We start from the raw sequence: 15,649 nt of genomic DNA on the forward strand, positions 1-15,649 counted from the left end.
CTGCATGTCACGGTCCTGATCTTTTCACGTACGAGTCATTAAAGAAACACCCGAGGCCTTGGGAGAAATCCAGGTGCCAGCAACCTGCTCGCCTGGTCAAATTCCAGCAACACTTTATTGAGGCTGGACCTTGCACAAAAGTGCTCGCTACCCCATTAGGGAGGAATTGGGCTGTGGTAGCCAACATTTAAACGCGGCGGTAACAGCAATTGGTACTTGAGTATTATCTGGGCGCCCGATTTTTTACTCGTAGGGCATTGTACAGGCACCCAGATGCCTGATTCCTATGTTAAATGCCCCCCCAGACCCGATTTTTTTATTGTACACACACCCTGATGGGTAATAGTAGTAGTAGTACGTTTATTTATAAGGCGCCGCAAATTGTCCGCAGCGCCGTACATAGCAAACAAAAAACAAATTACAAGGTAATGACTGTTAAATGGCCCCCCATTGTTAATGCCACCCCACTATCAACGCCAACCCGAAGCGTGGCGAGCGCCGGCGGTACGCGTCCTCCGACCTTTTCATACCCCCACTATCCACGTCGGCGTGGAGTTGATTTTATATAGTGTGGCTCGCCACCAAGCCCGAGGCATGGCGAGCGGAAGCGGATTACTTCACATATATTCCGCGGCCCCTTGCGGGGCTCGCTGCGCTCGCCACGCTTCGGGCTCGGTGTCTCGCTGCGCTTGCCACACTATATAAAATTAACTCCAAGCCGATGTGCAGAGCCAGCCCTAGGCAAAGTAGGCAAATGCCTAGGGCATTTGGAATGCCTAGGGGCACCAGCAGCTTCTCTTGTTTAAAATGATATGCAGCATGCCTATATTCTGTGTGTGAGTGAGGCTGTATCTGCATATGAAATTGTGTATTCATGGAAATCACTGTAACATAGCATTCCATATGCAGGTACAGCCACAGTGGCTCACAGAATATAGGCATGCCGCATATCATTTTAATCATTGGAAGCTCATTGTGTGTCCTGGTCACATAACAATGCAAATAAGAAGAATTTTCAGCAGAAATGGCACCCAATATTAGCAGAACTGGGCAGGAGCTGCATGGCCTATTGAGGCAAGATGTATGAGGAAACATCTGTATCCAAGCAGAGGCAGAGGTCTCAGTGTTAGTGGCTGTGTGAGTGCTATCTGCGGGTGAGTTGGTTGTGCAATAGTGTTCGGCATATGTGTAAGGGGCATTATGTGTGTCATGTATAAATGCATTAATAATGTGCGACATGTGTAACAGGCATTATGTGTGTCGTGTATAAGGGCATTAATAATGTGCAACATATGTGTAATGGGCATTATGTGTGTCATGTGTATAAGGGCATTAATAATGTGCAACATATGTGTAAGGGGCATTATATGGGTCGTGTATGAAGGGCATTAATAATGTGTAAGGGGCATTATGTTTATAAGGACATTAATAATGTGTGTCATGTGTAAGTATTATCAGGGGTGCCGAGAGAAAGGGGTAGGTGGTACAAATTACCCAGGCCAAAGTCTGATGGAAGGGCCCAGTGGGGGCCGGGCCTCCTCCCCTTAAGTGACAGCAGCAGCTGCAGCTCTTCTCCTCTGCCCAGCACACACTGCTTTGTGCTGGATTGCAGTGTGGCCATGGAGGTGCTTAAAATACAATATTTTCTCAGGATTTTTTTTCTAAGGGTATAATGTGAATAATGTGAGGAGTAATGTATATAAGGTAAAGTGGTACTACTGTGTGATGTAACGTGAATAAGGGACACCATCGCATGATATAATGTGAATAAAGTTGCACTACTGTGTGGCATAATTTGAATTGGGGGTACTATTGTGTGGCCATGCCCCTTCCCAGCAAGAACAGACCCCTGTTTCGGCTACACACTGAATGTGTGCACTGTTTCAATTTAAAATATTGCGGGTAGGAGCACCAAAATGATGACTGCTATGATGAGGGTTGATGGTGCTGAGAAAGGGGAGCAGGGTCAGAGGCGGAACTAGTGGCGGTGCTAGGGGGCACCAGGCAAAATCTTGCCTAGGGCGTCATTTAGGCTAAGGCCGGCTCTGCCGATGTGGATAGTGGGGGTATGAAAAGGTCGGAGGACGCGTACCGCCGCCCCTCGTGGGCTGGCTGCGCTCGCCATGCTTTGGGTTGGCGTTGATAGTGGGGGGCATTTAACATACTCATTACCCATCAGGGTGGGTATACAATTAAAAATCGGGTCTGGGGGGGCATTTAACATGGGAATAAGCCCAAATCGGGCATGATCGCATCACATGCCATTATAATGGCATGCGATGCGACGCGATATTAAAATTGTACAGACGGGTTTCAAAACCCTTGAAATCGGGTGCCTTAATTAGTGGCATGCGATGCAATATATCGGGCGCCCAGATAATACACAAGTACCCAGCCATTCAGCCACTTTGCCCCCCACCCTAATCATTTTTGAAATGTGTAGGTCAGACAGGTGCAAAACCAAACGTGCAGAATGCATGATAAATAAAGTCAGTTAATATTCATTGTATTTCTGTACAGCATAACCTGAAGCCAGAGCCAGACAGCAGTCTATTATCTGAGTTCTGTATTATGGCAAAAAACTATTTTTGGTGAGATTATGAACAATATATTTGTTTATACTACAAATGTGAAGACCCACATACTCCTCTGTGTGCACCCAGTGCAGACTGCAGAAGGAAAACAATTAACCTGGAACGTTTGACTACAAGAAAGGAACTACACCTCCCATAATGCTTTGCACCAGGGCACAGGGAGACTTCCTGCCTGTGACAGTGCTGTGTGAGTGTTGTGCTGCTGTAGGTCTCACTATGCAAGCTGCTGCCAGAGCCATGACAAGTAAGTACTCTGAGCTATTGCCGCATAGTGTAACATCTGCACACAAATGTCTACTTTCTGGTCCTACCAGCAATTGTACTGTACGTGGAAAAGCCATCTGTGCCTCTACATAGTAACACATAGTAATGATTGACATAATACTGCTGCACTAATCAATCCTATCTAGTTACTAACTGCACTAAAGGTGCGTACACACGGGGCAATATGATCGCTGGCAATATATTGCTAGCAATATATAGCTCAGCAATCATATTGCCCCGTGTCCCGATTTCATCTGCGACCCGAGATGGTCGCAGATGAAAATTTAAACACTGCTGGGTGAAGAGGCAGGAGATGTCGCTGGTCGGAGGAGCATGTTCCTTCGACCAGCGACCATTCAGGGGCTGAAAACGGGAGCGCGCACCCGGCGATTTATCGCTGGTGCACACTCCAATCACTGGCAATATGGTCGCTCAGCGACCATATTCCCAGCGTTTCAGCCCCTATCGCCCCCGTGTGTACACAGCATAACACTTTTCTTTCAGAACTACTTTGAGGGACTATGTAAAAACCGGACAAGACCCCCGGATCGCCAGACCGGACATCAAAATCTGCATTCCGGAGCTTGTAGTGTCCGGTCCGGTGGGTGTCTTGTTCGGGGGGATGCCTGTGATAGCTTTCACCAGGGACATGGTGAATGGGAAATTACAGCCTCCCTGTGTGGTCCGGACCGTTCTGGTTTTGCTACATGCCTATACCATATAGGAAGGCTTTATTCTCCCCTCCTCCTCTCCTCTCCCGGACAAGACACTACAAGCTCCGGACTACAGATTTTGATGTCCAGTCCGGGGTTTAGTCCGGTCCGGTTTTTACATAGTCCCCCTGTGTAGTCCGGACCGTTCTGGTTTTGCTACATGCCTATACCATATAGGAAGGCTTTATTCTCCCCTCCTCCTCTCCTCTCCCGGACAAGACACTACAAGCTCCGGACTACAGATTTTGATGTCCGGTCCGGTTGTCCGGGGTCTTGTCTGGGTCGAGTTTTTACCCAAACTCTGATGATTAGTTTGCGAGGGATGGTTGTGGTGAAGATATCAGCTTATAAGACATGACTGTTGTGCATGAGTGTTATCAGTCTCTGCCTATACATGTTGTATATTTTATGGTACTTTATCTTTGAAAGGTGTGATAAATGACATCAGTAATCCTACTGTGCACCAGTATTTTGTGCATTTGGCTATACATGGTACCAGGTTTTGGTAATTTGGTCGACACTTGAATGCGAACGTGAGTTTTTCAAGTTTTTTGTTGACTATGCCGACATAGGTTGACATGGACGCCCTGTAAGTGTACCGCTGCACTCGCCATGTTTCGGGCAACCTATTCGGTACTTGTGTAATATCTGGGCACCCGATGTGTTTGATTGTATGCCTTAACTTAAGACCCGATCAAAAAATCGGGCGCCCAGATATTACACAAGTACCACCTATTCTATTCTCTGTCTATGCGCACTGGGATGATAAAATATAATCAAGTCGGTTTCTTTTTTATTTTTAAATCATGAAAAACTCACAGCGACCCGTTCCCATGTCGACCGTTTTCATGTGTATACCTTTCTGAGACTGTTGATCTAATACTCATGGGCCCTTATTCAGATCTGATTGCAGTACAAATGTGTTCTCAAAATGGGGCAAAACCATGTGAACTGCAGGTGGGGCAGATGTAACATGTGCAGAGAGAGTTAAATGTGGGTGGGGTATGTTGAAAGTGAAATAAAATTGCAGTGTAAAAATAATGCAGCCAGTATTTACCCTGCACAGAAACAAAATAACTCACACAAATATAAATCTCTATGCACATGTTACATCTGCCCCACCTGCAGTGCACATGGTTTTGCCCATTTTGAGAATAAATTTGTACTGCAATCAGATCTGAATAAGGGCCTTGGTACCAGATACTGCATCACAAAGATTATTTATTTACTGTGACATTATTTATGTTAGTGCCCACATACATGTTTATATAACATATGTAATCTAGATATGTTTTTGGACTGCCTACTACAGCAATGCTTCTCTCCCAAGTACCCCATCCCAGAACAAACATGGAATTTGACAGCCCTACGCTTCTTACACAATATCGGTAGTTTTTTGTCAAGAAATAAATAATTAACCTACTAGTATATTTTGGGATTATAGGAGGAAACGCGTACCTAGGATAAACCCACTCAAGCATGGGGGTAATGTACACACAGGGTAGAAATTGAACCCCAACCTGAGTGCCATTAATCAGTAATGCAACCATTACATGATCCGTCACAGCACTGAGGTCAGGGGTTCAATTCCCATTATGACCCCAACTGTCTAGCATATGTATATTCTCTGTACGGTATGCGCTCGTTAGGTCGACAGTTTATAGGTTGACCACTATTGGTTGACACATGAAAAAGGTTGACATGGTCAAAAAGTCGACCAATTTTTCAAGATTTTTTTCTTTAAACAGACTTGTTCATACTTTGACACCCAATGGTCATAGAGGAAGGATATAATATTGTGCTGAGTGCAGTGAGGCACCGTTCCAGAAGCACAGCGAGCGCAGCAGTATACTAATATGGTGTACATGTCGACATCGACTTTTAGACCATGTCGACCTTCTGCCTGTAGTGGTCGACCTGTTGACTGTCGATTGTATGCTTGTTGACCTTATGATCCACTACCTCTCCGTACTTGCGTGGATTTCCTCCCAAACTCCAAAAATATACTGGAAGGTTAATTGGTTCCTGGCTAAAACTAACTCTAGTTGTAAGTGTGTGTTCGTACATGGGCAGAATACATGGGCCAAGTGGTTCTTATCTGCTGTCTAAATCCTGTGTCTCTATCCATACTCTATACCAGGGGCGGCCAAATCTGTCCTCAAGATCTACCAACAGTTCATGTATGTCGGGCAACCTGTGGATCTGTAGTAGGAATGAATGCAGCAGGTGATTTGGAAAACATGGATCATGGGTAGATCTGGAGGACCGGTTTGGCCACCCCTGTTCTATAGCATATAATAGCAAAGCACTAAAATTGCCATTTGCCTAAACTTTTTTTGCTTTGAGATAATTTATGCCGCTTTCAGATTGTCACGTGGGGGCACGGCGGAGCGCCGGCGCATCATCGGGGGTGGGGGAGGAGGCAGTGCTTAGAGCTAGCGCTGCTCCAAGTGCTGCCTCCTCCATAGTGTGAAAAGGAAACGGGTCGCTCAACCCTTTTAACACTGCACAGCAACACGACAAGGAACTGGTAAGAACTCTGCATTTTACCCGGTTCAGATTGCTGTGTTGCTACCGGCTAGCTGTAACCGGTAACCCCTTTCACATCGAACTAATTGCCGGGTCGAACCGGCTTGTACCCCGTAATTAGCTGCAATGTGAAAGGGGTATAAATATACACCTTTGCATGCTAAAATTATATAGGCTTGCCATACTATCCTTTTAAACCGAGATCCTCTTGAATTATATAGGTAATTAAACTTCTTAAACCAGGTGATGTCAGCCTGTCACAGAATCTGAGTGATTCATGAGTGCCCCATATTTAAGCCCGGGTTTTTGCCAGGGTTTTTGCCAGGGCAAGCAGTAATCTCCTGTGTCCTGTCTCAGTGTGAAAGGGTCTTTGTGAAATTCCCGGGTGTTATGCCCTGGGAATTACACTCAGGTTTTTTGCAGGGTTTTTCCTGGGTAATACTCTGGTGTATGGCAGTGTGAACAGGCTAGACCCGGGTTTTTCTCACAAAATGCTAAAAAGCAAGTTCATTGCATTGCTCAAAGCTGCTTTTTAAACAGCCAATCAAAGATACTATTTAAACATCCAATCAAAGATACTTTTTAAACATCCAATCAAAGCTGCTCTTAGATGCCACACACTTGATGGCAGGCATACCAGGGGAAGCAGTGTGAACAGGGCAGACACGGAAATTTCCCGGGTCTAAGGTGCAGTATGAATGGGGTCTGTAGAGCTGAGATGCTCTGTGCCCCGCCAAAAACACGGGAACAAAAACCCAGGATTTTGCTGCGGCGGCAATGAGAATGCAGCATTACTTGTACCATCTAGTATGCCCCTTTGTTGTTTTTTTTTAATTCAATAATTTTTATTGGTTTTTACAAATTGAACATATAACACATAAACCCCAAATACGTACATAATTTAGTGGGCAAAGTTGGCCTGCAGTAAGATGCTGGCATAGTGGTACGACAGAGGGCACAGATAGAATATGGACAATATGAATTACATCATAGATACAAGGATAGTAGCATTTCTGACCTATATATATGATATCTCAAGTGCCCGCAGGCCCCACACGAGCACATAGAAATATACACGTCAACATAAATACCAGGAATAGCTAAGGAGAGTACTGCCACAGCCAACCCTTGCCCGATTGACTAGGAAAAGAGAAATAAACATATATACCCAAAAGGAACCAAATCAACCCCCCCATATAACCCCCCACCCTGTATGTCCCACCCCCAACCTGGGAATATCTGGAGCCCTAAACCTAATATTACCCTTATAAGCCCACTAAACTACACTTACTAACTACAAGAGCGAACCTGCCCCCCCCCCCCCACCATCCCAAGGAATGTGAATCTAGCAGTATTAAACAACGGAGATATACTGAGGGCTATGAACTTGCGAGCCTGAATAAATTGAAATAAGTATCTACTGGCAGACAGCAAAAATAGTTAAATGTATAAGAAGCATCAAAATAGTTATCCTATCCAGAATAGGAGTGTGAGCAAGTCCGGATCGATTACAAGTACATTGCAGGAAAAAGTTACAGTCCTGGGTAGGCAACAACAGATATAGAACAATAAGAGCCGGGTTTTATGCTTATTTTGGAAAAGTGAAGCAGGGTCTTGTGGATATTTAACACCGGTGTCAAGAGAGGTGAAGGCCATGCAGCCGGCAGTGACACATCACCAAAATAGAGGGTTCTACCCAACTTGCATCAATAGAGTAAGAGCCGCTGCCATGGCAGTAAAACATGGTGAAGTGTAAAGCAGAAACATGGATATAATAACATTGTGGACGATCACTATAAAGAGTGAGAGCAGTAAGGCGTATATAAGCTGAAATAGCAATTTGGTGCACATACAGTGCTAATCTGGCCATTTCACAGTCTTGTAATAAAGCAAGATGGGATTACTGTAAATAAGATTAGTCCCGCGTAGACAGCTGGAATGATATCTGGAGTGCGTATGGTACCGTGTATAAGGGACAACCGTGGTCTTCAGAGTCTTAGCAAAGAGTTGGAGGCAAATTGTATCTTCATCGGAGCAAGCAGGGGCAACATTCCAAACATTCACAGGCACGTATAGGTCAGTAGAGAAGTACGAATCCATTGCAGCAATCATATCCGTATCAGGATAGACCGGAGGACTTGTAGACCCACATGTCTCCCTCATAGGCAGAGTTTCGCATATTCTGTAGTGGATTGAGGAGGATATAACCCCCCTCCGATCAATACACAGGGTTTTATAATCCAGTAGTGTAGCAGAGGGGGCCAGAGATTCCATGCGTTTAGGGATGGAATCGGTACATCTGTCAGAATAAACTTAGGTCGACCCCATTAGGTCGACTGGCTGGAAGGTCGACATGATTTAAGGTCGACATGGGCCAAGGTCGACATGATTTAAGGTCGAATTTGCATAAAGGTCGACACGAGGAAGGTCGATTGGTCATAAGGTCGACATGGGTTTTTCACTGTTTTTTTATCCGAATGTCGACACAGTCGACATGGACACAGTTGGCAATGAGAATCGGACCCTCAGTCGCCGCGGGCGACTGAGTCGGAGCAGCAGTAGGCCACAGCAGATACAGACCGTGGCAGCGATTCAGCAGGGGTATCAGATGGTCAGGTAGGTGTTCGCACAGCAGTACCAGCCTCAGAGCCGTCTTTCAGGTCAAAAAAGGATGTTATATAGGATGAGATGCCGGAGCTCCAGAAATTTGCTGCCTGCTCTTAGCTCGTCCAAGCCACGCCCCCTCCCCTTTGTTTTTTTAAATACAACCCTATTTGATCCTTATTTCTTTGTAAGGATATTCATATGCCTATCCCAAGCATGTTTAAATTGCTCTACTGTCTTACCCATACACTAGTACAATTTTGCCTGATTTCGACGCATCCTGCCAATAAATTGGCAATTGCATGTGTTTTATCTCTGGATCCGATGTGTGTTCCTGTGCGCATCTTATCGGAACCAGAGATCATATGGCCTATACTATAGAGTTATTAATTCAGCAGCCCTTGCTGTGTGTGTGCGGTATATACTACGCAAAAGGAAACCATACACTATCGCATGTGATCCAGTCCCTAGGAAGCTGCTAGGTCACTTGTCGGGTATCGCATGCGATTTTAGCTTGCGAAACCTGGCACAAGTGTATGGGGGCCTATAGCCGCTACAACCTCTGAGGGGATGTTGTTCCACTTATCCACTACACTTTATGGATCAGGAATGCTTACCTACGCAGTTCTGATCCTCCTATGCATTCAGTCATGGCAGTTGGACACTTTGCTTATGGCAGGGCTGGGGAACATTCAGCCCTCCAGCTGTTGTTGGACTGCACATCCCAGCATGCCCTGCTACAGTTTTTTCTAATTTGACTGTCGAAAACCCATACCAGACATTTGGGATTAAAACTATGAAAAGTGGTCTTAAGTAAAACACAACCAGAGTCATTACCATAAACCAGGGATGGAGAACCTTCAGCCCTCCAGCTGTTGTTGAACTACACATCCCAGCGTGCCCTGCAACAGTTTTAATATGGTCAAATTGGCAAAAAAACTGTAGCAGGGCTTGCTGGGATTTGCAGTCCAACAACAGCTGGAGGGCTGAAGGTTCCCCAGACCTGCCATAAGCAAAGTGTCCAACTGCCATACCTGAATGCATAGGAGGATCAGGACTGCATAGGTAAGCATTCCTGATCCATAAAGTGTAGTGGATAAGTGGAACAGCATCCCCTCAGAGGTGGTAGCGGCTATAGGGGTGTGGTATGGGGTTCTGTCAGTCGGGATCTCGACAGTCATTAGCCCGGCATCGGGATCCCGACTGGCCGGACTCAGAAAGCTTGGCGAGCACAAAAAAGCCCCTTGCGGGCTCGCTCCGCTCGCCACCTATTCTTCCTCTATGGGGGTCGTGGACCACCACGAGGGAAAATAGCGGGTGGCCGTTGGGCACCTGGCTGTCGGTGTTTTGACAGTCGGGATCCCGACGTCGGGTAAATATCTGTCGGGATCCCGACGTCGGGTAAATATCTGTCGGGATCCCGACTGTCGGGAACGCGTCCGGCACCCATCTATCCTCCTATACCATATACAACTTCTCTATTGCCGCTATCTGGTTTGTATTGTCTAAGCTTTTTTTTTTATAAATAAAGATTTTATTGAAGCTTTTGCATCAGAATAAGTCATACATCAATAAAATGAACATGGACAGTATACACAGTAAAGGAAAAAAAGTATAAGAATTCAAGCAATACAATCGCAATATCAAGAACACATTGATAAACAATAATGGCATGGATTGCAATAAAAGCTAGTTAATGTTTTTCAAGGGAGTTAAAAAGATTGTGGAATGTTTCAGGATATGGTAGTGAAATGATGCATAGCTTCTATGCCACAGGTTAGTATGTAAAATAAAAAAATCCAAAAACCGTAAAAATCCCTTATCCAAAATGATGGTGATCCCGAGCATTTCGGATAAGGGATACTCAACCTGCACAAGGTTTGGTCCACAAGTGTAACCCGCATCTGTGTGGTACATTACCAGCCTGTTCTTTTAAAATGTTTGAAATCATGCTGCCAGCCAGGTACATTTAGTAATGGGTGATGGGGGCGATGTGCAGTGGAAAACTTTGATCTAGTAAGTGTGACCGTTCTTCCAGTTACTATTACTGTGTAACTTTCTGCTAATAGGTGAAGATCGTCTTAAGATTAGCTGTGTTTTTTTTGCCACTTTGGTTATTGTGTTATTGAATAACGCGGGAGTTTATTTATTATGCAGGTAGTTATCTCCGCCCACTTTATCTCCATGCAAAGATTGGTAAATAGACCCCCTATATTCTGTCAGTGATTTTTTGTTAAGATTCTCATCTTGAGAAAATACATTATTTAGCCACAATACTGTTCCACAATCAACTTTTCTATACAGGGTGCTGCAAAATGTTTTTGGATGTCGGCTGTGCAGAGGCATTTCAAGAGAGTTCTCTGTTTAGGCCCCACCCTCCTCTCACTGGTGCATGTTCCCAGTAGACTAGCACTGTGCCATATTCTATTACGCATGTGTCGATCTCCAGGAAAATGGCACTGGAAATTTCTGTAGTGCGCATGCCCACATGGAAGTTATGCCATTATCCTTATTATTATGATATCTGCAGTGCTAATGGAGAGGTGAGTATCATGAATGGGATCATGATTTGTGGTTCAGGAGCCCATTTGTACCATACATGTATTTTGTTCCCTCTGTGTGAGTGCAATCCAATTTGACCTTACACACTATATTACACTTGCCCTGTGCTGACACCGGAATGTTCTTCTCTCTGTTTTGCTCATCACTGACAGGAAACTTGTTCTGTCTTTCGTCCTGCTGCCTCATGTTGGAGACGGAACATACCTTCTACAATTATTAAATAGCTGTATTCTACACACATATGTATCTTAGTAATGATTCTCTAAAGGTGTGTACACACGGGCTATAATCGCTATATATTGCCAGTGATTGAAGTGTGCACCGGCGATAAATCGCTATATATTGCCAGTGATTGAAGTGTGCACCGGCGATAAATCGCCAGGTGCGCGTTTTAGCCCCCTTATGATCGCTGGTCGCAGGAGCTGATTCCCTCTGCGGCACCGCCGGCAGAGGTTCCCTTTCATCAGCTACCATCTCTGGTCGCTGATGAAAAGGAGACACTGAGCAATATATCTGCCCCGTGTGTACGGGGCTTTAGGTTTTCACTTTGGGCCTGATTCAGACCGGGTATGGATCATTAGGTCACCACATTGTTGGTCGACAGTAATTAGGTTGACATGCAGGAAGGTCGACATGGGTAGGTCGACAGGGTCATTAGGTTGACATTCAAGCAGTTGACATGGGGTTTTTCACATATTTTTGTCCGGAATTTCGACACAGTCGACATGGACACTGAATCGTAGCTGCGGTGCGAAGGTTAGGGCACAGTGCATCGCTACGCTCAGCACATCGGCTACGCTCGGCAGTGGATGGTAGAGCATGAAATACCGCCTGTTGGCACATGCCGGCTCAAAAAAAGTGAAAAACCCCATGTCGACCTTTTGACTGTCGATCAAACCCTAATGACCCTGTCGACCTAACCCATGTAGACCTAGACTCATGTTGACCTGCATGTCGACATAGACTCATGTCGACCCTTTTGCATGTCGACCTAATGACCAGCATGCTGGTGACCCAATGGCAGTATCCCTTCAGACCCATATACTCGCTGCCTACACCACCATATAAACACCACCTTGCTGAACCCCCACCCCCTGCTTCTATTTTGCTGTAAACTCAGAATAACCTCCTATATGTGAACTAATACGCACAATTGAGGACGGCACAGCACATGAATGGCCCCAGATGTCTCTTATGGCACATAAGTATTAGGTGTATGAGGGCACATCTGTAAAGGAAGTTATCATCATTAGTAGAAACAAGTCCTGATTTCCAGTATCTGATGAAGGAGAACTCTCCTGCTAATAATAGATTCGTTTGGGATGTGCCCACTAACCCTAAAAAATCATTGAAGCTTTAAAAAACTCGGTACTTGTTTCCTAGCACGGCCACACCGATTTACATTGGGGTGGTCGTGTCGGAAAAATCGGGTCGATCGCATCGCATGCGATTTAGTCGCATGCGATGCGACCGACCGATTTTCAACCCGATTTTTTCATTGAATGAAATGTAAATCGGGTCCCTGGGACCCGATTTTACATTGGATTCAATGTAAAATATTCCCAACCCCCCCAAATTTAACGGCGTACACCCCACCCCACGATAGACGCCAACCCGAAGCGTGGCGAGCGCAGCGAGCCCGCGAGGGGCGGCGGTGCGCGTCCTCCGACCTTTTCATTCCCCTACTATCCACGTCGGCGTGGAGTTGAGAATAGAATAGTGTGGCGAGCGCAGCGAGCCACCGAGCCCGAAGCGTGGCGAGCGGACGCGTATACCTGTGAAGTTATACGCGTCCCCTCGCGGGGCTCGCTGCGCTCGCCACGCTTCGGGCACGGTGGCTCGCTGCGCTCGCCACACTATTCTATTCTCAACTCCACGCCGACGTGGATAGTAGGGGAATGAAAAGGTCGGAGGATGCGCACCGCCGCCCCTCGCGGGCTCGCTTCGCTCGCCACGCTTCGGGTTGGCGTCTATCGTGGGGTGACGACGGGGACATCTATAATGTGAAATGGGTCATATTGGCCCATTTCACATTTTTCACATTTTCTCACGATTTCAATGTTAAAAAATATTTTAACATTGAAGCCTATGGAAAAATCGGGGGCATCGCGTCGGGACCAATGTTAATGGTCCCGACCGACGCGATGCCCCCGATATTTTACCTTTCCCGACACGATTTCAATGTTAAAATATTTTTTAACATTGAAGCCTATGGAAATATCGGGGGCATCGCGTCGGTCGCGTCGGGACCAATGTTAATGGTCCCGACCGACACGATGCCCCCGATATTGTGTCCTAGCCGGCAAAATGGACCTGGTTTCAAAGGAAATCGGGTCCATCGTATGGATCGTGTACCTTAACTTAAAGGTACACGATCCATAAGATTGTGGCCGTGCTAGGAAACAAGTACCAAAAACTCTTTTACAGTAACCTGCGCAACTGTTAATGATCTTGTTAGGATGGGTATTGGCAGGGCAGTACGGATGGTGTAATGGTTAGCATTACTGCCTCACAGCACTGAGGTCATGGGTTCAACACCCACCATGGCCCTAACTGTGCCGAGTTTGTATATTCTCCACGTACTTGCGTTGGTTTCCTCCGGGTACTCCAGTTTTCTCCCACAATCCAAAAATATACTGGTAGGTTAATTGGTTCCCAACAAAATTAACCCTAGAATGTCTGTGTGTGCGTGTACATGTGGTAGGGAATATAGATTGTAAGCTCCACTGGGGCAGGGACTAATATGAATGGTCAAATATTCTCTGTACAGCGCTGCGGAATCTGTGTGCGCTATATAAGAAACTGGTAATAAATATGTCATTTGTCAGTAGCTCTGCAGTGCTGGGGCCAGATGTACTAAGCTTTGGACAGTGATACAGTAGAGATAAGTACCAGCCAATCAACTCGTAACTGCTATGATAAAGGCTGCCTTTGAAAAATGACAATAGTGAGTATTGTTTGGTAGTTTATCACTCTTCAAGGGTTGGTACATGTGTCCCCTGGTGTTTATATATCACAATGACCTGCTTGTGGGAAGGATAATACCCTAATGAGAGAAACTATCAAATAACTGCCCTAAAATCTCTGCAGGTCGTTCGCATGATGCAGAGTTACCCGGATGGTGGACAGAAGTAAATGGACTTTTTTCCATATGGCTTAAGTGAGGGTATGGATCATTGGGTCGACCACTGAAGGTTGACATGAGGTTAGGTCGATGGGGTCATTAGGTCGACACAAGCATTAGGTCAACATGGGCTAGGTCCACAGTCAAAAGGTCGACATGGGGTTTTCATGGTGTTTTTTTTTTTGTCCGATGTCGACATGGACACTGTATAAATGCACCACGTTCACTCGCGTGCATCGGGCACAGTACCTCACTACGCTGGGCACACTATTGTATTCTCCAGGCACACCCCAGTGCAGGCATGTCCAAACTGTGACCCTCCAGCTGTTGTGAAACTACACATCCCAGCATGCCTTGCCATAGTTTTATCACTCCATAATAGCAAAACTGTGGCAAGGTATGATGGGACTTGTAGTTTCACAACAGCTGGAGGGCCATAGTTTGGACATGCCTGCCCTAGTGGATGGTAGTGCTTGATATACCGCCTGTCGGCACATGTCAGCTTAAAAAAAAAACATGAAAAAGCCATGTTGAGTTTTTGACTGTCCGCCTAGCCCATGTCGACATAATGCTGGTGTCAACCTAATGACCCTGTTGACCTAACCCCATGTCGACCTTCTGAGGTGGTCACCTAAGCCCATGTCGATCTTCAGTGGTTGCCCCAATGCATGCCGACCTGTCGACATGCCTTAGGTCCGTATATCTTCAGGAAATGAAGAGAATATACTGCGTCATCTAGTTTGACATTCAGGGCTCTGTCCACTTTGTGTTTGTGTAGAGTTCAGATTGGCCGTAGTCCAGCTCTTGGTATCACCAGAGAAAACGGATAACTTGAACAAGGCATCGCAGCTCATTAAGCAGGCGGCAAAGGAAGGGGCGCAGGTTGTGGCTCTCCCGGTGAGTACCTATTATAGAACTGCAACCACTTCACTGCTTCCGTGGAACCTTTCCTAATATAAATGATTTGCATTTTTTTGTCATATGAAATGTATCTTTTACATTTTTCTCTAGATAGAAGTTTAGTTTAAATGATAGTGCCATTATTTTCTTATACCCACTTTTATAAATGGAGTTTACTGTCTGCTGGTACAAACCTATTTCACTTATGGTCTAGGAACTCATTTTGGCCAATGAGCGATGAGGCAATATAGAAACTAGAGGTTATTCTCTGGTCTGTTATACCCTTTTTACAGCAAAGTCCTGGATCCGACCCGGTATTTGGAACACGGATCCAAGCCAGATCGGATCCGGGATTTGCA

The 15,649-nt window shown here is 45.7% G+C and overlaps 1 protein-coding gene across 1 annotated transcript in view; it reads left to right on the forward strand.

Moving 5' to 3' along the window:
* Positions 1–2,748: 2,748 nt before the first annotated feature.
* The window catches only part of NIT2 (nitrilase family member 2), a 32,707-nt gene continuing 19,806 nt past the window's right edge, over positions 2,749–15,649 (forward strand). The window contains exons 1-2 of the mRNA XM_083171989.1: positions 2,749–2,838; positions 15,169–15,287. Coding sequence (XP_083028115.1) covers positions 2,811–2,838; positions 15,169–15,287 — 147 coding nt within the window. The 5' untranslated portion in view covers positions 2,749–2,810. The remainder of the gene's footprint in view (positions 2,839–15,168; positions 15,288–15,649) is intronic.

This window comes from Crinia signifera, chromosome 2 (genome assembly GCF_055691185.1).
Source record: "Crinia signifera chromosome 2, ASM5569118v1, whole genome shotgun sequence".
NCBI classification, from domain to species: domain Eukaryota; kingdom Metazoa; phylum Chordata; class Amphibia; order Anura; family Myobatrachidae; genus Crinia; species Crinia signifera.